General features: G+C 39.8%; 1 protein-coding gene across 5 annotated transcripts in view; it reads left to right on the plus strand.

The window, feature by feature from the left end:
• The window catches only part of PTPN5 (protein tyrosine phosphatase non-receptor type 5), an 87,160-nt gene that overhangs the window by 35,067 nt on the left and 29,606 nt on the right, over nt 1-22,487 (plus strand). For 2 of the 5 annotated variants that reach the window (XM_085317107.1, XM_085317110.1), the window contains exons 1-5: nt 5,686-5,704; nt 13,221-13,402; nt 14,285-14,404; nt 16,236-16,319; nt 20,239-20,477. In XM_085317107.1, the coding sequence (XP_085173233.1) occupies nt 13,241-13,402; nt 14,285-14,404; nt 16,236-16,319; nt 20,239-20,477 (605 nt within the window). In that variant the 5' untranslated portion in view covers nt 5,686-5,704; nt 13,221-13,240. Of the gene's footprint in view, nt 1-5,661; nt 5,705-13,220; nt 13,403-14,284; nt 14,405-16,235; nt 16,320-20,238; nt 20,478-22,487 lie in introns of those variants that run through there. The other 3 variants (XM_085317109.1, XM_085317112.1, XM_085317111.1) reach the window with 2 other exon arrangements.

Here is a 22,487-nt window from a genome sequence, read left to right on the forward strand (position 1 = left end):
CGTAGACACAGTGTTACAGAAAAAAAAAACATTCCAGATTTAATTAACTAAAATACTTTATTAAAACTCCTTTCTACTCCAGCACTTATTTGACAATAGGCAGATAAATACCCTGTGTTGATGACTGACCTTCAAATGACAGTCCGGTATTGCTGCTTTTCTAAGTCTTTCACAGTTTGGAATGCCTTTGTTGTCTTTATGTGAATACTGAAAAATCCTCTTACCTCCAAGCCAAGAAGTGATGGGAAGATGGTTAGGCTAGCTGGCTTGATCTTGYGCAGGCAGTGTTCCTGCTGAATTCAAAATTTAATCTAACCATTTTGCAGGCTTTAAGGAAGAGGGAGGACAGTCCTGAAAGATACTAAATGCCTTCCATTTTCTATGCCTTCTGTGGGAGATTAAGATAAATATAGAAAGCTTTTTGGAGCAGGTCATTCATCCTTCTTGTGTGTTTGTGCAGAGGTTCTTAAAATTGGTCCCTCACTGTGTGCTCCCTGTACTGCTGTGTGCTCATGGGTGCTGCCCTGTTCTGAATGTCCTTTGACAGGACATTAAAGAGCCAATGTCATTTTTCGTGGAAGATGATGCTTGCACAACAGCCTTTAGGTGAAGCTTCCTTTGTTTTTGTGGTTTTTCTGTGTGCTTCTGAAGTGCTATTCTTCCTGTTGTAGATGCATGCGACTTCAGTGATGCTATGTCTTTCTACATTTTTYCTTTCATGATCTGTAGAGATAAAAATTCAGTATGTAGAGTATAGTGTTAGTCCCAGAAAGCAGGACCTAGTATTCCATTTTTTGTCTTTCTCTCTGGCATATTTGAAATAGATTGCAACACTTCTACCTTGTCACTTCTACTAATGTAGATGTGACAAGACATAAAGCATTGCTCTTTCTTGTCCATTTTGCTATGGTCTTCACAGCATAATTAATAACTATCTTCAGTAAAAAGGATAGAGAGAGTGAATTGCACATACTTGTTGCTGAGAGTTGAGGTTTGCAAGGAAAAGATCTTTGTCTGGCGTCTGCTGATAGGATAGAGGGAGTTATGCATTGGTCCTCAAAAGCTTCTTAGATTTCCAAGATTCCTCTGTATCAGTCTAATTGTTCTTGTAGAAGTCAAGCATACACCTCAGTGTGGGAAGAGATGGTATGAGGGTTTTGGCATTTTCCAGTATTGCAGATGGAATGTTCAGCATAGCATAGCAGGAATATAGCTGTGGATGAGAGGTATCACTTAAAAATAATAAATCCTGCTTCTCATTGACACTTTTGGTCGCCTATGCTTCATAGGTAACGTGCTATGGAAGGCATTTGACTGTTTACTTCTAAGTACATTATACTAAGCAAAGTTTTGGCTGCAGAGGGGAGGTACAAAATCCTTGCAGAAAAATTGCAAAGCTCATCATCATCTCTTAACAGAGGGTGTGCTGCTTTTTTTTTCCTCTCTTTTTTTCCATCTCACCCTCTTGAGAGATCTGTAACAACTTCTGCTTGTCTGTTTATGTATATAGCCAAAACATTCCCCTCTATACCTTTCTGTTTCTAGGAAGAGGATGAGAAGACAAACTGTTTGTTATATTTCTTAGTGCTCTACTTAAGGATGTGTAGTTGCATTAATGAGTACAGGGAGTATAGGAACCCTTACAGACTGGACACAAGTAAACAACATGGACTATTATTTTTCTCTAGATGTGGTGTTTGCTTTTTGTGCTATTACATGCTTGGTTAGAGAGGAGGGGAAGTTAATGACATCATTGTTATACTTTAACCTAAGATGAGGGGGCTGCAGTTACAGAGGTAGCAGAACACTGAACTGGAAGTGAGGGCACTTAGATGTCCGGGCTGTGCATTTGTGCCTATAATGGAGCTACCCAGGGAGGAAATAGGACACTGTAGTACAGGGATAAAATTTTGTGTGGACATTATTTTTCTAGATATCCACACCTTTATTCATCCAGTTGCTTATTCTGGAGCCTAAATGGTAGTATCTGAATGCTACCACTGCTTTCAGAGTAAGGAGAAATGTATAAAAATATAGTCTTGGTAAATCCATGAAAGAAAGTGAAATGTTTATACTTGGGATAGTAACCTTGAGGCGTGTATCAGATTTGTGGCTGGATATGATTGTTGATACTGGTCTTAATATGATTTGCTTTGCTCAGGAAAAAATACCTTTGGAATAAAGGTTGCATGTGATAGTGGCTTACCTAATGCCTTTGCTGAAGGCTCTAGGGCATAAGATTTTAACCACTTAGTAAAGCAGGCTGTGCTTAAATGAATGACATCAGAATGTTCGCATTTGAAACTGGCAGAAGGCTAGCATATCCCCCACCTGCTTCAAAATGCAAACCCGCTTATTCTCAAGAGCAAAAAGCAGATTTAAAACCTACAGGACTCCAGGCTCTGAAGTCACTCGAGAAATCAGAAACACACACATGTAGTGGGATTGACATCAGAATTGCAGAAGTTCATTTATGAGAAAAAAAATTGCTTTTTATTAAGCAGTACAAGTGTGCTAACATTAATGCAAACAACAGTAATATGAATACAGCATACTTTCAAAAAGCATGAAACCAAAATGCACTTACTTCTTTTAATTTTCTAGTTTACTCTTGTTCCACAGAAGCTGTTTGATTTTTAAATTACTGTTGCTGGTTTTTGTTTATGCATCAGGCACTCTTAAGCATATCTTCTAGTTAAAGTTCAAAGGCACAGACATGATCATTTGGGAGGGGAGAGTTGGTTATGTTGTTTCAAAAAGAGAATTCAACCTTACATGTCTAAATCTGCATCTTTGTTGCGTTGTTGGCAGTTTTCCCTGGCTGTTTTGTCTGAGCAAGGCTGATTCATGAGCAGTCAAAGCTGTAGCTCTTTATGGTTTTAGTTGTGGAATTACAGAGCTGTTTTGTGGGTTTCCATTTTCAGTATTAAAGGGAGTTTGGAAGCTGGGAATGGTGTGGGACAACCAACTCAGCTGAAAGCCAACTTACTGTCTGTTTATAAAAACTAAAGGCACTCCCAAATTTGTTCCCAGGCACTTGAAAACTTTCCGGGACGGGGGAGGGGAGAAGCGCATAACATGGAAATGTATTCTTTGAAACAAAAAAAGGACTGCAGTTAATTGTTAGGCAGTAGTCAGAAAGACCTTCTGTAAAGGGTTTAGTAGGAAAGGAGGGAAGAGCCTTGTACAGAAACAAAGGAGTCTTTGAATAGAGCCCTGATTGAAAGATGGCGAATGCTAATTATGTGTGGGTGTGATAGAAGTTAATATTCACTGCCTCTGCCCACCAAGGGTCTGCATTCACTTTTTAAGAGCTGTACTTTGACACCATATTTTAATATTTAATTGTTTTGAAGCAAAGACCCTGCTCTAGAGCCCTTAGCTGTCATGAGAAATAGCATACTCTCTAGCTTGACACGTTTCTCTGGAGAAAAGGAAAAAGGACAGCGCTTAACAACTTATGTTTAAAACCTGCAAGCAATAATAGAGCCATTAAGAATAAACCTCTTGTTTAATAGTGGGAGTACAATTTATATGGGCACAAGGGCATAACTCTGCTCTTGAACTGAAAATTAAGAATAAACTTCTATGCCTCTACTGATAATCAGGGAGTTATAACCAGTATTGAAGGAAAATCAGATGCCAACAGGTGGTACAGTAACTTATTGTATATTTTCCATATGGTTGCTTTATGTGACAATCTCTTTTTGCTACTGATGACTCCTAGAATTTCTTCTCTTTCTGAAATGGGAGACCTGTTTGTCTTGAGCAAAGAGCCTGAGGATTTGGTTTTTCTCTTACTCCCATCTAAGTAGGGCTCACACCTGATATAAAATGGTGCCAGCCAAGCCTGTTCCGAACTGTTTTGCCCATGCAACTCTGATGTTGCATATGAATTATTACAGGCTGGAGGTCTGGTGAGATGATTGTTATTTCTCTTACTAGATGAGCTAGGGATATTAAACAATCAAAAGTACTCTGTAGAATTCCACATCTGGGAGGAGCACAGTCTTGAGCATCTGGGTTCTTCCAGGAAGGGAGAATTTGGTAGCATCCCAAAAGAAGTCTTCTGCTCTTACCTGTCAGTCAGACAGTTTGTAGTGGCAGACTACCTCCTTCCCTCTTCAGGGGAAAAGGAGTTTTGTTTTTCACTTTCCCATATTTCTTTTTTTTTTCTTCCAGATAACCATATTTTGTCATGAATTGTCTTCTGGGCAAAAACGAAGGACCTATAATACTTATGTAAACTGTTACATGCCACTACTAGAATTTGAGCCTTTATTAAATTAAGATTTTAGGTAAAACCTAAATCTTTTGTTCTCGGTTCTTCACATGCCCACTGTGTATGCACAACCTAACCTAATAAACACCTGCAACATCAATAATTATAAGCATCTATCTCACCACTGATAGTGGGGTATGGGTCCATTTTTTACATTAGGATTTAACAGATAGCTAATAGGAGACTTAGGTTCCTCTTATGCTTGGTTGTCATGGAAGCTGCAAGAAAGTGGCTAAGATTCTCATATTTTTTTCCTGTATTGTTCTGTCTGAAAGAAGAGTTGAGGCCGGTAGACATCTTCACTGCAGAAACTCTGCTGAATATGGCCTTAGGAACCAAGGGTCTGTCCAGAAGACAGATCAGATTTTTGGTATTGACACTTGTCATTGGGCCAGTTTCCTGTGGCAGCTAGTCAATTACTGCATAGTGCCTGTTGGAGTTTTGAAATATCACAACATCTGGAAAGCTCATTTAAACCGTAGAAAAACCTCATTTAAACTAGATAAAAGAGGGAAAACCTCAAGACTTTGTCTGAAGCCTGAAGTTTACAGAGCAGACCGGCAAGCACGTAGCATCAATGGTTGGTTGGGAATTGGATGAGGTTTGCAACTCCTCAGCTGGCCAGTCTTCCTCCAGTAGAAGGAGAGGAGGGGGAGGCAGTTTGTCTTGCAGTCTGATACTTCTCTTCAGCTCTCGCTAGCAGCTTGCGGGCTTGTTCTTGTATGTGACCCTGCAGTGTTATAATAATGGCATGGATGAACACGAACATTTTTTCTGACTTCACCTCTTTCTCTCCTCCCACCCATCCCAGATGAAGTGGCAGGTGGACTGAGTGGGAGCAGTGTGAAAATGAATGCAGAGAAAAATGTGTGACTCAGTAGTTCAGTAGGGAGCTGCTGAGTAGCAAGGCAGCTATTCTCCTCACACACTCCGGCATCAGGCTCCTGTTCCCTCAGAGATGAGAATAGACCATTTAGGGTTGGAGCTGTGCTGCCCACGAGCAAGAAGGGACTGTATATTCTTTTCAGCAGAACTTACTTCAGGTAAAGRAGGAGGCTAGAAGGTGTGTCTCCTTCTGCAAAGTTTCTTTTTTTATACTACTGAAAGCAAAGAGGCATTGGACTAGAAATTTGTAGATCTCATTTCAGTGCCTGGCGTGATCACAGATTTCTGCATGATTTTATTCCTCACTTTCTTTTCTCTTGATATGTCTTTCCTTTTTGGTAATTAGTTTGGCTCAAGCAGCAGCCAGTTTCCACCAGCTGAGCTTGAAAGTAGATCTGAAAGTTCAGTGCTTTTTCTGGCTAGTAGATGTCACCCATTTCCTTCTCTGCGCTGTTGTTTCAAGAACTTTGTGAAGAACATTTACTTTTCCCAGCATGAAGGCTGCTGATTTTAAGCCTGCTAACTGTTCGCAGACACGTAAGTGCAAAGGACAAACACTGGTATTTCTGAGTTGTCCTCTATCACACTGGAGTAGATTAACTTTTTTTTTTTTTTTTTTTCCCTCTTTAACATCATGGGGGAGCATTGTAGTGTCTAAATAAGCATTTTTGTAATGATACAAAAAGTTTATGGTGTTCTGTTACCAGCTTGTGTGCACCTCTGTGCTCCTCTTTCCGAAGGGTGGACTGAAGCAGATTTTCTCTATCATAGGCTGAGCAATTGGAGGTAGGCACTTTGCATCTGTGGATGTACTAACCCAAAGCTTATTGTTTCAATGCTTTAGTATAAATTATTGTCACAGAATTTTTCACGGACCTATGTTCCAGAGTTGGATCTTCTCAAAGAGCAGCTGAACTCTTTCCTTGCCTTTTGACTGGCGTAGATAACATGCAAAAAGAACTACATAGGGATAGTGTTATCTTGAATCTTCAGAGAGCCTGCCACAGTTTCACTGAGAGCTTTGAGCAGCTGCATTACTATTGATGAAAACATCAACCCAAGAATCAAGAGAGAGTAAATTAAATATCAGTAATCTTGTTTACTTCCAGTGTGATCATTTTGGCAGATGTTCAGCTTTCCCAAATGTAATACCGGAATATTTCAGTTGTTCCCAAAACAACTCTGCATGCCTGCAGCTTATTTCTGCTAATTCTTAATGGTATAGCGTAGATACAGTCGGTGCAAACTGGAAGTATTAGAAATCATTAGTTGAATTTCTGAACGAGTAACGCGGGAGACTGACAGTCAGGTCCCTGGTGTATACACCGAGTCTGTTGTTGAAACTTCCCCATTCCTCTGTATTGCGTCAGAGATGGTAATCAGTTGCTTGGACCTCTTATTTGGATTAACGTTGTCAGGTTTATTTATGCTCTAAGTTCTGTTACACATTTTAGATTTCAAAGAGAATGGAGTCTGCAGTTCATCCTCACTGGATGAATCCAGTTAGCTATCAAACTGATTTTAGAATTGCCTCAATACCTTGCAGTGTTTAGTGGTAAACTCAGTGGGATGTATGAATCTGTCCAAGTTCTTGCTAGCACTTGAATTAAGCTGTCTGATACRTTCTGAGGTAGCTCTCTGTGTGGCTTCACATTACAAATGAAACATTTACCAAACACAAGTATTTGGCAGCTAGAATTTGAACTTTTTTCAGATTAGAATCAAAAATGTTGAGGCGATTTTGATTTGTTTTAAATCCCTTCCATCTCCAAGCACACTGTAGCAGATAGCAGCAAGGGGCATTTTGGATTGTTTTGCTTTGCAACTTTTGATGCAGATACTTCTAGGGACTACATGCTCTCTTTCCAGAAGCTGTTAAATCATACTATTTGGAAAAGATACATATATCAGACTCTTGAACAGCAGAGCAGGGTTCCAGCAGAGAAGAAATAGTTGATGCTGTATCATGACTGGAAAGGTACAAAAAACATTATTAAGGGAGAAGCCAGAGAGAATGAGGCGCATTCTTAGTATAACTGCAAATGTGGCAATAGCATTCTCACTGTTTTCAGCACAGCCTTGAATGTAAGTGTTAACATAACTTGTTAGATGAGTTAGGAATGCAGAGAGCATCAAGAAGAAACAGTCATCTGGATGGTGAGTTATATCTATCTGTAGACAGCAATGACATACCTTCTGCCATTATGTTTAACTGTTTAGTATCTGAAATTAGCTGGTTAAATAAAGAGGTTCGGTAAAAGTTTCTTGAGTTGTAGGATGGTGGCTCACCAATCAGTTTTCTATGGAGTTCCATAGTTCCATTTCTATGGAATGTAAATACACAAGTTCTGTTTAGCATCTRTGACAGCTCTCCTTCATGTCTTCTTCCTCTCAATACATGCCACAGTGCAAAAAAAAAGTCAGTTAGTCCAAAAGCTAATTATTCTATTTCCATCCTTCCCTTGCTGCAGTGTATTGCAAGTAGGAGAGAAAATGGCTYCTTTGCCACTACCTTTTTCCTATTGCTCCATTCCTCCAGCAAATGAGCTACCTTTTAACATTCCAGCACAAGTTACCTCTGGTTCATTTGCACTGATGCAGCTTATATGTGCCTGGCTGGCATTAGGACTTCTGCTGCAATCATTGTATCTTAAGACCTGCAGATATGCAAAGTACAATGCTAGATCTATGTCCGGCATGTGCAATTTAGGTGCATGTAAAAATAAACAATTGTTCAGCAGATCCATGTCAATACATTCATCTAATCATTCTCTAATCAGTAGTAAGTCTCACTAGCAGACAGATGGAAATCAGACAATGATTTCAACAGGCAGCTACATTTTGGTACCTGAAGATGCAGGGGTCATATATGGATATAGGTCTCTAGGGTGAGGTGTTTGTAATCTTGCTGGACGTGTTCATACTTTGCAATGCTTCCTCATTCTGGGCCGTTCCTTCGGAATAAAATTCTTGCCAGGCACAGAGATTGTGAGGACGTAAGCAGATTCAGAGGGATGTGGGTCCTCCTCACACATGAAATACATGTGTGACAAAGCATCTGAGTTTGCTACAGCCTGTTGACTACCGCAGCTTGAGTTGACAGAACAGTCAAGGCCCATTTTTCCTTCCTATTCTGTGCATGTGACAAGTAGTTCCACAGAGCTCATGGTCAGGTTAGGCCTTCTGCTTGCCCTAAGTTACCCTAGCTCAGTACTGTCGCAGGGGGAGCACCCATACCGAGAAGCATGCAGTGAATGATCTTACGTATTTTCTTGCAGCTGTCTGTCCTGTGACAGCTGCTTGGACTTTCCAACCCAGAGAATAGGAAATAAGATTTTTTTTCCCAGTGGGAAAAGCCTGGAGAATAGGAAGCCAGGGCACCATTTCTTTTCAGGACACTGACCATGGTGTTTGTCCTTTCTTGATTTCTCTTGAGAAATGCTGTTTTAATAGACTATTGTGTAAGTACCAGAGACCCTAAGAGTTATCACTACCTCAGAAGCCACCACTTGAAAAAAAAAAGTTTGTATTTTCTTGTGAAAAAGCCACTGCAACCCAAGATGTAAAATTCCCACAGGCACAGTATAATGGATGTGAGTAAAACTTAAATGTATAAGCACTATCTTTTCATTGCTAGTTTACACTTTGTTTCACTATTATAAAAATCCCTTGATAAGAAGCAAATCTTTTCATCCCCAAAATTATTATATTAAATTCAGCACCTATGCACAGCAGAGGACGAAAGTTTCTTGYGAAGTGCAGACATCGTCAAGAGATACTGCCAGGATACATGGTCCTTGGGGTGTGCTTTTTTTCTCTGAAGGCTCTAAGGACGAATCAGTTGACTTCGGGGAGCAGCTGATGCCTTGCCCACAATAGCATTAAATTAGATCTTATGCTGTAAGACATTGTTGTCTTATTCATCATTACAATAGCACTCTTTAATATTTCACTTAAGTCTAGTATTCTGAGCACTTGTTTTTCAAACAGGTTGTATATACTCTTGGTTTATTCTTCCGTCTTTTATGTACTTGCATATGGGGTCAGAAGGAGATGGAGTTACAGGAATTCAGTATAAAAATTCTCTGTATTAAGGAAGCCAGCTGTAACCTTGTGAGTGGCTAAGAAGTTTCCCTGTGTAGATTATTGCATAACAAAGTGTTGTGCCATTTGTTTCTGGTAGCTTGTACTGGTGGACATCTTTAGAGAAAGAGTACAGGACAGATAGATCACTGGTTTGATCCAAAGGGTTTTGTTTTCCTTGAACTGCAAGGATGATGTCTGAGCTTATGGAGCTGTTTGGAAGTTTTAGGTTTTAGGTTGCCTATGGCTGCTACAGATATCAGAGACCTTTTATTTCTTCTGCCAAAGGAACTTGCTTACAAGTGCAGGCTCGTGGCAAAGGAGAAGTACTTGTGGAACTCAAATCCTGACGTTCGTGAGGCAGGAATTCGGGAGCATGGGATAAGGGTGTTAGATTTTCATGCAACCAAATCACTACCAGAAGTGAGGCACAATTCACCCTCCTGGAGGTAGTCATCCTTCTGAGCCATCTCAAGACCTGCCTACTGACCTTGACGTAAGAGATTTTCTGACTTGTCTGTCCGTGGCCTTTCAGGACAAATCCAGAGCCTTTTAGGACAAATAGTAGAGGAACATAGGAATGCAGTGTGGAGTGTAAGTATTGTTTAAAGCTGAGATAGTTAAATCAGTACAAATCCCTAGGTGGGCACCCCTACATTTGTTAAAATCTAATCTTTGGTGATTTATCTGGAATAGTAAGTTTTTGAGTGGACTTTATTTGTGTACCCAAAACATGAACCTTATTCTGCTTTTTTATACGAATTCTAGCAGCTCCCTAGTATTTGAGTTCTTGAGCTGTTTTACTGTTATTAGTGAAAATATCTATTGATAGCAGCTGAACCATGTTGATTCAGCRAAGTTGGAATCCTGGACTCTTTGATGTGTAGAACAGCTCTCTACCTTATGCAGTAAAAATAATTGATAGTAGTAGTCTATTGTCCTTCATATAGAGCAGTTATAAGGGCAGTGCGACTCCTATAATTGTAGCTTATACAGCTGTTGCTAGACAACATCAGAAAACTGGGAATTGGCTTCTTGGCTCTGGAGAGGTATAGATTCCCATGGTTACACAGAGAGGTATAGGTCCCTGTGGTAGTCTCCTAACTTTGATGCCTTTGTTCCAGAAAGCGGTGTGATTAAGTGGTTTAATGTCGTAGCATTAGAGATGAGATTCTATTTCCAACTTTGACAGAAGTGACCTTGAAAAAATCTAATGCTGTTGCAGAAATAGAATGGGGAAATTACACTTACCTGCTGCGTAAGGCAAGTAAATGAGCTTTTGGTCAGTTAAAAAAAAARGGGGGGGAGGGTCCTGAAATAAGAAATACCTTGAGTTATAAACACTAGTTAAAAGATGAACATGAAATCTACATTCCCTGACTCTTCACTCTGGTCATCTTCCTAAAGATATTTTAGTTCTGCTTTGCATGGATTGTATCTTAAACTTTATGGAGCTGTATCTCACGAAGAAAGTCACTAGGATTTGGAAGCAGTAAATATTTGTCAGCCATTTTCAGGGTTATAGGTGCATTGTTTAATGAAGGTAAAGGAAAAGTAGGATTTAGAACATTCTTAGTGGAAAAGAAAGGCCAGAGACTGTGGAAGGAAGCCATAATAAATTATATGCCAATAGATTTTTTTTTTTCTTTTAAGATTTATATCTCAGCCATTTGCAAATGTCTTTTTGCATGGATGGCAAAAATTGCTTCTGACTGCAAGATTCTGTTCCTGCTAAATTTCAGATTACTGCTCCAAAACACAGAATATAAACACTCCCCGCCCCTAATAATAGAAGAAAAAAACCTGTCAGATACTAACAACAATTTTCCTCCTCCTCTTGCCCAAATCCAACACTTAGAATAAGGCATAAAACAGTTTACTTGGAAAGATTCAGGTTTAACTGTTAAGTTTTAACATAYGATATCAAAGGAGAACAAAGTTTGATGATATTTAGGTAGCCTTAGCTATAAATATGGCTGCTATGTAATTCTCTTGGAGAAATTGAGACTACCTCTGCATGTCATGGTGTTGGAGGTCAGATGTTGAGCCTGTAGTCTATGGACTATGACTCACAGTTGTTCCCTGGACACAAAGGACTGCATCTGGGCTCTGTGTCTTGGGGATTTTGTCGTGGACTGTAAATTACTGGCTGGAGCCTGAGGGACAGAGAGGTAGAACTCTCAAGAGCTTTCTACCTATATTCCAGAAATTGTCTGTTTTCCAGTAACAAGCATCGCTTTCAAGTTGTTGTCTTAAGGATATATAGACAAAAGTAATGAGAATTTTAACACTGAGAAATACAGTCTGGAATTGTTGCTATTTCTGATCTCACCGTTTTCATTCTTTGTTTTTCGATCGTTATTGACCTTTATTTAATCTGAAGTCATGATAGCATTTGTGGAAATGTACTGAGTCAGCGAATGGCAAATACAGTCTGTCAGTTACTTTCAGTATTATCTATGGAATCTACATGCATGTGTAAGCGTATGTCTGTATGCACATTACCTGTGCTTCTTGAGAAATGCCTGTATAAAGACCTCTACCTAACCAGTTGTATCTAGCATACCCTGCTGAAGTCCATAGTTGTACAGCATCTCTGCACTCAGATCTACTGAGGCCATCCCCCATCACAAACTGACTGGCAGTATTTTGAAATGAGAAACCAGTAACCTGGGCTGTTATTAAGTACCTGGTAGTACTTTGCAACTGTTCCTTGCTGAGCCATCTCTGGGAGAAGCTGCATAGTCACTACATAGCAATAACCTTCATGTCATTAGGGAGCTGTGGGAGCGGAGAGCCTTGGGGCAATTTCTCATGTGCCTTGTTTGCTCGTGTGGGGATGTCCTAAGGCCTCTTCCAGTGAAGAGGGGGAGAAAATCACTGAGTGGGAATAAGCAGCTCGTATTCCTGTTTACTCTTGCATTTTTCTATTTTAGAAATTGGAAAGGGATAGTCCTGTGAACCCTTACTTATTTTATYGATGCCCAGACTCTCAACTGGTATGCGAATCCCATGTTTCATTTAGTTGATTAGAGCTGTGGCTGGTTCATCTGACCTAAAGTTACTTTTCTGGGACACTTAGAGAAATGCCTGATGAGAAGAGCATTCTGTAGAAACTCAACTTCAGCAAACACAGAAGCGTCAGCAGTGTGGCCTTTACCTTGGGCACACGTGGCTGGCTTCGGTTACTGTCTTGTATGTAGGTCAGCCCTTGCGGTTTTCCTCTTGTGGAAAGATGTAAATCAGTAATAGTTGCATTGAATGGGTCAGATCTGTCACTGTCAACTCCAGCTTGTAACTACATTTACTTCTACACAGACTGCATTCAAAATACTATTACTGGGTGACTAGCCACTCCACTGCATATTCCCATTGAATGGAATAGCATTACAACATTATTAAGTAGCTCTTGAGTAAAAAACTCATTCAAGAAGTTACTAGAATTAAAGTCTAATTAAATTATTAGTGCATTGGGACACCCTGACAAAACTCAGAGCCCTTCAGCGCTATCCAGACACATAGAAAGTGACAGTTCTACCCCAGAAATTTATAATCAAATCAGGCAAAAAGCAGATGAGAAAGGAAAAAGAGAAACTGAGGAAGAGTGGGACGAAAAAGGTTTTTTGCCAAAGTGTGTAGCTAGCAAATAACACAGATAGTTCTTTTAAAACAGTAAAAAACAAAAAAGTGCAGCAATATAAATGAGAATTTATTAACAACAAAGCTCAGATTCTGCACCTCCGGAAAGAAAGGGAAAATAATTTATCCACCCACGCTCACTTTTTTCTGACGAAGGCAGGTGAATACAGCTGCACTAATAGAGTGTGACGCTCACAATACTGAGCCGCACTTACTGATGCAGAACTGAGAGGTAACTACGTCTTTGGGAAAACAATAGCCCTTGCAGCCTCCACAGTGGCTACAGGGTTACRTGCTATTCATTCCCTGCACATGTCATTTGCATGTGAAGGTCTTCCCAGTCCAGCTGTGATGGAGTCAATAGATGAAGTTGAAGGACAACAAGGACAGCTGAGCAGGAAGAAGCAGTCTGTGAAAACCTCCCAGAAAACAGCACCACTTGATTGGGCTGGCCGGTGGAATGGATTAATGCCTGGAGACAGCATGTATCTGTTTGTTCTCTCGCAGATGTTGGTAAGGCAGCTTGTCATCACTTTGAAATGATGGGCCCCCTTCTTTAAAGCTATCTTGGCATAGGAGCTTTCTTCCTTGTTCACTGTAGGATAGCAATGGACATAGTTTCAGTCCTCTCTCGTTTCTGCAGGCGCCTTCCGTGGCTCTGCTTTGCAAACGGCCCCTGCCCTTGGATGTCTCAGACTCTCATCCCAGCCTGATACCCCTCTTCAAATACCCCTTTACCAAATGACCCATTTTGCTACCGAACCATCTTTTGGCACTGATATGTGCAAAAATAACATCTGTCTGGTTAAAAAGTGAACTGGGAGGGGAACCCCTTAGAGAATGCCCTTCATGGTATAGAGTGGGAGTGTTTGGCTCTGTGACAGTGTTAACTTTTAACATCCTTGCTTGTGTGGTTCTATGTGAGCTGTGGTGTATGCAGTAACTTTAAGTGGTTCAAATGGAATGTTTCAACCTGTGTGTAATTGTGTATATGACTTTATAGGATAATCTATGTGGACATGGTTATTTATAAGAGTTTTGCATAATACGACATAAGTGTTTTAATAACATACAAAGTTTATTTAATACCAATTTTGATTTAAAATTAGTAATGCTAAAAACTCAGAATTCACAGTTATTTCTGCTCTTTTGATGTWCAGACCATCTCAGGCAGTCCTTTTGCTAGTGTAAATCAGAGTAACTTTGCTGAACACAGTGATACATGCCCTGTTAATGCTAGCTGTGCATTTAGTCCTCTGTCTTTTATTCTTATTAAGCTACAGCTAATCAACATAAAATCAATGAGGACTAAATTAGTTAATTGTGCAGTCTTGAAATGAAAATGTTTGTTTAATGAGGAATACTCATTTATATATTTCCTGATTGATCGCACAGCTTCTCTGCATGATGCTGTGCTATAACACTTACGGGACCATCCCAGCAGCTCAGAATGCCTTTGACCTGCTGTCTTATGTGCTTACACCATTTGGACAATTTCTGTCAGATCAAGGGGAGGTAAGTTCCTGTATTTTTCTCTCGATTGAGTGGTTGATGTTAGTAGCCTTAGGTGATGCTTCAAATAACRTCGTCAAATCAAGTATATAACATGTATGTACTTATATAGTGACTGCTCTACTGTGTGTGTTCTGAAAGGATGGAAAATGTTTTCTGAAAATAGGTTTATTTGTTCAAAAAAGATGGGCCAAATTTTTGACCATGCTATTTAATAAGAAGAGTGGAGTTTCAGTAAGGTGCAAATGATTGCAAATTAAACAGAGAAATTACAAAATCAGCCCTCTAAGGCTTACTCCACAGTAAAGAGAAAGATGGAACTTTATTTATTAGGATATATCGAATTTTAGATTCTGGTAAAATGGAAGGAGCCACATAAAGCATGTGAAATACAAGATGCACCATAACAAAACTTTTCTAAGTGTTTAGAGCAAATCTATATGTGGTGAAAGTATTCCAGGTATACTAGGTGTACAGACACAGTTATATCTACAAAGCTGCCCTAATAAAAATGCCTCTCACCATGACAAAACGACATATGTATCAGTATGATGAATCTGCTGGATTACTGGGGTAATTATACCCATTGCAGATTTCTCTAGTGTRGACAGGACTTCATTTAAATGGTAAGCAGGTACTTTCAAAAATCACACCAAATGTATTTGCCATCAGAATATTTACATTCATTGTACACAATCTTTGTAGTAGAGGCTGTGCAGAACAAATAAAAACTCTGACTCTTTGCCTCTTGGGCTTGAAGTAAGTGGAAGTTGCTTTCTGTATTCACTTGATAGTGTTTGAGCTACCGATCGCCTGCTCTTTCGTTTATCTGAAAGAAGTACTTCAACTTTTCTCAGTTGGATTTCTATCGCATAATTAAAGCTCTTTATAGAAGATAAGGTGTTCTGATTATCTGTACCTTATTTGCAGTGGGTCAGTCATGAACAAATCATTTCTTACAGAAAACTGCTGATTTATATCATTTGGACTTAAATAAGTTTTGTGGGTTCATTATGGAGGAGAGCAATTCCTAGAATGTGCCACAAGAACACCCCGAGCGTGACTCTGTGCAGATGTTCATGCATATCGTTGAGGTCTATTTGTTATAGTGCTGTTTACAGTACAAATTTACTGCAGTCTAGGCTCCAGAACAGTCAAGGGGAAGAAATCTATTGACATTAAAATGAGCAAATAAAAGCTCTTAACTCTGAAAATTCTGATTTTCTCCCTAGCCATATTAATGTGTCAGAAGCAGAGTAAAATTCCTAATCCTCTGAATTCCATTAGAAGTATGTTTTGTTTTGCATGTATTACTGAAAATAGGCTGAACTCTGAACCTACTATGGCTAGGACATTGGAATGAATTTCAGTGACACTGCTGGGGATGGACATTAACTCCTCTGTAGTGTGTGGTGTGGGTTTTTTATTTTTAGGCCCTTGAACAAATGAACAGTACTAACCAAAGACCTTTGCCAGGAGATAAAATTACATGGATGGTGACAAGCCCAAGCTGCAAAATTGAGTCATGGATCCAGATCTCAGTGTTGCCGAATGTATGAGGGTAGGGAGCAGTCTCTCTGTGATGACTGGTGCCAAAATACTGAAAGCCAGCTTTCAGATGTTCAGAGATCCTGGGGCTTGGAGATGGTTTCAATTTCAGTCATCTCCAAAGCTTGGCATTTTTTTGTTGGTAGTGGCTTTTCCACAGACAAGAGCATGGTATGACTAATCAACATGGAAAATYCATGAATGAATTCGGACTGTTTACAGACACATGTGCTATACCGTGCCCCTGAATACTTCATGAATCRTTGTCAATTCTGTTGTTTCACAGGACCTGACCAGGGTCGGGAGCATCGTGATATCATATGTTCTGCTGTCGTTAGCTTCTCTAGGACTGTTACTTGTAGGATCTCTGGTAAGCTATGATGCTGCRTAAACTATGTTCATGCCTTTATCCAACGAGTTTTTAGAAAATGTCCAATTTACTTTCAGTTGCCTAAGTTGATTTTAAAATAATACCTTCTGGGATATTTCTGTGTAATTACTGTCAGGCTTTACATAGAGGAATCCTGACTACGCTTATCCTTGCTCAATTTCTTGATGAATTGGGGATTCAGCTGATGGCTTTTATTCCTTCCATCCACAGGTGGGTAAAGTACTTTCACTTATAATAGGAGAGAGATGATCCAGTAAAGGGAGCGTCAGATATTGCTACCTTTCAAATTGACCACAGAGCACTCATTGACTTAAGGGGCAGTAAGAGTTAGTCCAAAGCACTAGTGTGCTTGTGAATGTAATACCCTTGCAGATGTAGGCCAAGGCCCCAGCTGCAGAACAARGTTAGTGGCATGACTACAATTAATCTAGTTAGCTGTCAGCTGTTTGGGAGCAGAAGGGCAGCATGTTGTGCCTTCTCTGGCACAAAGATGTGCACTAGGTAGGAAATGTAGGGGGAATTCCTTCTTTTGAGGGAACTGTAGTTGAACATGGTTGTTCATACCTCTGTACATTGTTATGTTAGAGTTGGAGTACAATTCTGGAAAATACAGGTAGAATGTGGTCTCCAATCCTTAGAGCAGTGTGCCTTCAGACAGCTCAGGAAGCTGAGGCTGTACCATATACATGTGGTTTGAGTGACTAAACAGTAAAATGCAGTACATCATAGAATCATAGGACTGCAGGTGGGAATGGACCTCTGGACATCTCTAGTCCAACATCCTACTTGAAACAGGACTGTCACCAGCACATGGCTGGGGACATGGCTTTTGTAGACAAGTTTTGAAAATGTCCAAGGTTTGCCACTTCTCTGGGTACCTGTGCCCGGGCTGCATGGCCCTTGTGGGGAAGAAATTTTTCCTAACRTCCGGACTGAATTTCCTGAGCTGCAATTTGTGGCTGATGTACCTTGTGATATCAGCTGTCACTACCAAGAAGAATCTGGCTGCCTCATCTCTGTAGCAGCCTTTCAAGTAGTTGCAGTCTGCTCTTAGCCCTCTCTTTCCCAGACTGAACAAGCCCAACTCCTCAACCTCCCTCGCAGACCGTGTACTCTACACCCCAGCCTTCTTCATAGTCCTCCACTGGGCCCACTCCAATTTGTCACATCCATCTTAAACAGGAGACCTTAACACTGGACACAGCATGCAAGATACATCTTAACCAGCACTAAGTAATGAGGAGTAATAACTTCCTTTGATCTGGCAAATAATGCAGTGTTGGAACTGAACAGGGAGGGTTTCTAGATCCCAGCTTGATGGACMACAGATAGTTCCATGAAGAGTTTTATGTATTTTCTCTTTGTCTCAGCCCACTATGTTCTCTTTTTTATTTTCATGGATTTTAAGCCATTTCCTGCCTAGAAGGAGTTCTTTACATTGAGGAGTGCATTTATGGTGAAATCTTTCTTTTCTAAATGTTCCCTTTTCCCATTACAGAGGTACCTGATACATCAGTCCCACACTGATGCAGGTACTGTACAACGTGTTAGTGAGAAGCAGCTTATGCATTTTTTTTATTCAGCACCTGAGGTAACTTATAGTCCTGTTTCATTGGTTCTGTGGGGAAGGGAGAAATTGTGACTATTTATACAGCTACTTTGTTGCTTTAATGTAGAGCAAGAGCTGTCAGGCCATCCAAGAAGACTGAGAAATAGTAGGCAAGCAGCGTATTGGACATGATACCAAGAGCATTAATGCAAGTCTGCTCTGTGCACACACTAAAATCTAGATCATTCCTATATCAGGGAGTTTGTAAATCTAACAAATGTTRGAAAAAAAAATTCAGAAGAGCAGGCCTGAGCCAAGGTTTGAGACATGTTTCTGAGAATACCCAATAGCCAGAATAGTGATCACAGTGAAAACAACTGGCCAGGTAGAGCGCTTAAGGCTTGTATTACTGATGCTGACTGCTTTCTGCCTCATGTAAGGACTGTATGGTGCTGTAAGGCCCAGGCAGCTGCAAGGAACCACTGCAGTGCTCTCTAGTCCTCCTAACCAGGTTTTCAGAGCTGACTATCTTTCTGTTATTTAGTTTTATTCCATTACTTTTAAGTATAATTTAATTTCCTTCAGTGTCTTGGACAGCTCTTACTGCCCACACACTTTTTTCAACCTAAAGGAAAGTGTCTCTGCTTTTAGGGCAAACTTTATATTTCTTTGGATTTACTGCTTGTTATATCACCAGTAAATTCAATCCTATGTGACCGTACCAGCTCTGCATTAGCRTCTGTAGTATATAATTGGCACCTAGGCTTTACACATAGCCCTCAGCACAAGTGTTGATTATAGTAACAACAACATGCTCCTTCTGTACAAAGCTGTGAACAGATAAATGCTGTACACTGTGAACTTGGATATTACAGTCCTTGGATATGTGTAAGAACCATAACTAGTACCGTGAGACTGGCAAGCTCCAGAAGTCATCTTAGAGATTGAAAATATAATCAGATCTTTAAGCTTCTTACTTGTCATCTATCGGACCGAATGTGGACATATTCAGTTCAGATTTGGCCCCAGATGTGTTTAGAATAAAAACCTAGCAATTATGTTCGTATGTTTATAGCTACAGTGTACTTTGATTTATTGCAAGAAAAAATATTCTCTTTGAAGTAATTGTCAACTGAATGCTGCTGGTTTGTGAGAGTTTAACCTTCTGTAAAGCTTGATATGGACAGAAATGAAAACTTGCCTCACTTCTTTTTATTGCCTAGGCTCAGAGGGATGAAAGCTCATGAAGATTCACATGCACAAGAAAATTGGCTTTTGAAATCTTATAGAAACTAATGTGCTTTAATAGCATGGGAACTTTTTCAACACTACATGTTTTCTAAAGTCAGCTATCCATTTAAAAGCTATGTAGGAAAAAGACAGAAGAGACTTTACTTAGGGAAATGTGACACATTCTCAGAATCTCCTTGGTCTCAGAAGGGTGCACAACAAGACAAGATAATTTATGTAACACTTATTCTGGGTGACGTTGGTCCTAGTTCTATGCTAGAGGGAAGAAGTTGGCCTAAGAGTCCAGATCCCACAGTTCAATTATGGACTTCAAGTTTTTAACTGATGCCTGTTTGTAAGATTGAACAGTCTAATGATGTCTCTAAATCATCTGGTGTACCACAGTATCTGTGTGAACTAATATGATACAATAATTTTAATTCATACCATTTTCAACCCTTCATTAACTCCAATTATAAACTTTATTATGTTTATGCCCTTGAACTTTACAGGATTTATTGTTTAGTGTGTAAACCAGTTAAGTTACAGGACAGGCTTTGCCASTAGTCAAAAAATGATCAAGGTGAATCAAACTTTAGGCATCTTTAGAATGCCATCGACTAACACATGGATTTAGGCTACAGTGCCGGATTATCAAGGATGTGCAATTCAGAAAAATCATGTTTATCTTTCTTAACTCAGCTCTATCTATGTCTTAGATTTAAGTTAGGAAAGGTATAATTTGTGGAACAGTACAGTAGATTTTGTTTTTGTAAACAAGTATAGGAAGGGTTGTAAACTGAACAAAAGGACAGTGCTATCACATTGGCTTGCATATGACAGTCACAAGCACATTCTGCTTCCACTGTGTCCGCGAGTTAAGCTTGGCTACCTCTGTAGAAACATCTGTGGCTGAAAGCATGTTTGAATAGGTAGATGTGAATCCTTGTAACATGCACTACAAAGCTGCTCCTGGATAGAACATTCCTGTCCTCTTTAATAGCATCCAGTTCTACAAGGTATAGTGAATYGGGCTGCTACTCTAAAGACACACCCTCTAGGCTGTATGGAAGGGTTGGCAACAAGCAGAAAGATTTTTAAAATGTTTGTTTTCTCCAGTTTTGGCATCTGGTCAGAGCCCGTCCAGACCCCCCATTTCCACTACAAGAGGACAGACGCCAATCTGTGAGCCGTCAGCCTTCATTCACGTACTCAGAGTGGACAGAGGATAAAAATGAGGATGACTTCCTAGATTTGGATCCTGTACCAGAGACCCCAGTCTTTGACTGCGTAATGGACATTAAAGCGGAGACAGATCCAGCTACGCTAACAGTTAAATCCGTGGGCTTGCAAGAAAGGTAGGGTAGATGCAATGAAGAGACAAAAGCTTGGTCCCAGGTTTTTATGGGCTTAGGAGTTCTGTGCCTAACAGGAAGCTTTGTTGCCTTCTTGAATGTCACTTTAAAACACGGTTTAAAAGCCAAGCAGCTGCTTAATTTTCTATCTGCTTTCAGTCCAGTCATAAATATACAATATGCTAGCCAACAAATATGTAGTTTCCAGATGGCTGCCAACAAGTCTTGTTCAAAAGTGACATTTGTTTCTTTTAGGAGATCTATTTCTATTAGATTAGTCTCTTGCCATTTCCTGAGATGGCAACTGTATAGCATGAAAACCACTGCAGGGCACTGAAACTTTTTGCCACCAGAAGGTGGACCCTGTTTATTTTTTTTCCTATCACTCATGCTGGAAGAGTAGTCCTTTCTCTAAAAGCCAGTTGTAGTACAAATGGTCTTTTGTGGTAGTTCTCTTATAAATGGGTTAATCCTAAATTAAATGAATTCCTCTGAAGTGAATCTGATAATGGCATTGGGGTAAGCTGGTGTTCACTCCTTGAACCAGCAAGAGAACAGTGTTTCTCAGAGATATTCACAACTGGGAAAAGGCAGTTTAAAGACAAAATAAAGACGGGAAGGATGCAGTATTGATTTGTGTTGCATTTTTCCATCTTCATTCGTGTATATTACAGAAGAGTCRCTGTAATAGGCATGCTTTGAAAGACAGAGGCACAGAGATAGGTCCAGAAYGTGTGAATGGGGCCGTGGTAAGGTGCAGTAGAGTACTGAGCACTCAGTTGGGTTGAACTATTCTTAGAATTTCAGATTATTTCACTTTACTAGTCTTACCGTGTGTCCACATGCACGTGTGTGTGTGTGTGTGTATGTGAGTGTAAGGGAAGCAGGACACCAGACTTGGCATCCTCATCTCTAAAACTGAGGTTGGTTTAAATTCCCATCCTTCCTTCTGTGGACCACAGGAAGTCTGAGTTTACATTGTTGGCAGCCTACATCTCTCTCTATGTTGCATTCTTTCAGTTGTTTCARTGAAACAGAAAGCAGATCTTAAGGATAGAAATCTGACCAAAAAAATCTGCAAAGATCATGGTGTTATGAATAAGAACGAGATTACTGAAGGGTCTAAYGTAGAAAAGTATCACTTTCTTTATTCTGAGGTTTTCAGGCTTAGCTGAAGTGTTAACAGTAGTTAATGCTCTCATCTAAAACTTAAAGAGTAGATTGTCTAAAAGTGTATGATACCGCGTTTGCAAAGCTTCACATGCTGCTACTTGGTAAAAGAGGAGTGTTACAGCAGAGGCCTTTAATTTGCCTCTATGGAGCTTATAATGTGTTTTTCTCACACTTTAATCATGGTTACATCATTTGCCCTAAAATGTCCCATCTTTTACATTATAACATTCTGCTTTAAATATGAGATTACAGTGACCTCTAGGGCATGTACCTGAGCCTGTTGATATCAGTGAGTTTTGCCATTGTTTTCATTTTGGGTAAGATGGATCTTGAAATTCAGTGTCATTTGTGCCTTTCAGCATCCCTAATTTCATTCCATCTCTTTAGAGACTATTCCATTTCTTCTCAGGTGGCAGGCTGCAGGAGAACTRCAAACTATTTCAAGAGATGTAGTGAATATCAACAACAACTAAAAACTGTCAGAGAAACAAAGATGGGATATAGGAAGCAAATTGCTTGAAGTTCTCACAGTGTACACTCAAATGTAAAATAAATTCCTTTTTAGCATACACATGTGCTTGAGAAGTCAGATAGTATTTCAGATTTGGGTTGTGCTCTGACAGATTTCCTTCACATCAAGCATTGGTCACTCTTTCTGTTATTGTGTTAAATTACCTACCTGCCCCTCTTTCATCCATCCTGCTTATCCATGTCTGTCATGTCCATAGGATGCTAGCTAAATTTGAACAGCACTGAATATCATCCTTAAGAGCAGACAATCTCATTTCTGCATCTTGAAGAGACATTAATATCTTTATATGCATAGCCTCTTCTACCTTT

This window comes from Rhea americana, unplaced genomic scaffold (assembly GCF_003343005.1).
Source record: "Rhea americana isolate MKP2758 unplaced genomic scaffold, rheAme1 scaffold_49, whole genome shotgun sequence".
In the NCBI taxonomy this organism is placed as follows: domain Eukaryota; kingdom Metazoa; phylum Chordata; class Aves; order Rheiformes; family Rheidae; genus Rhea; species Rhea americana.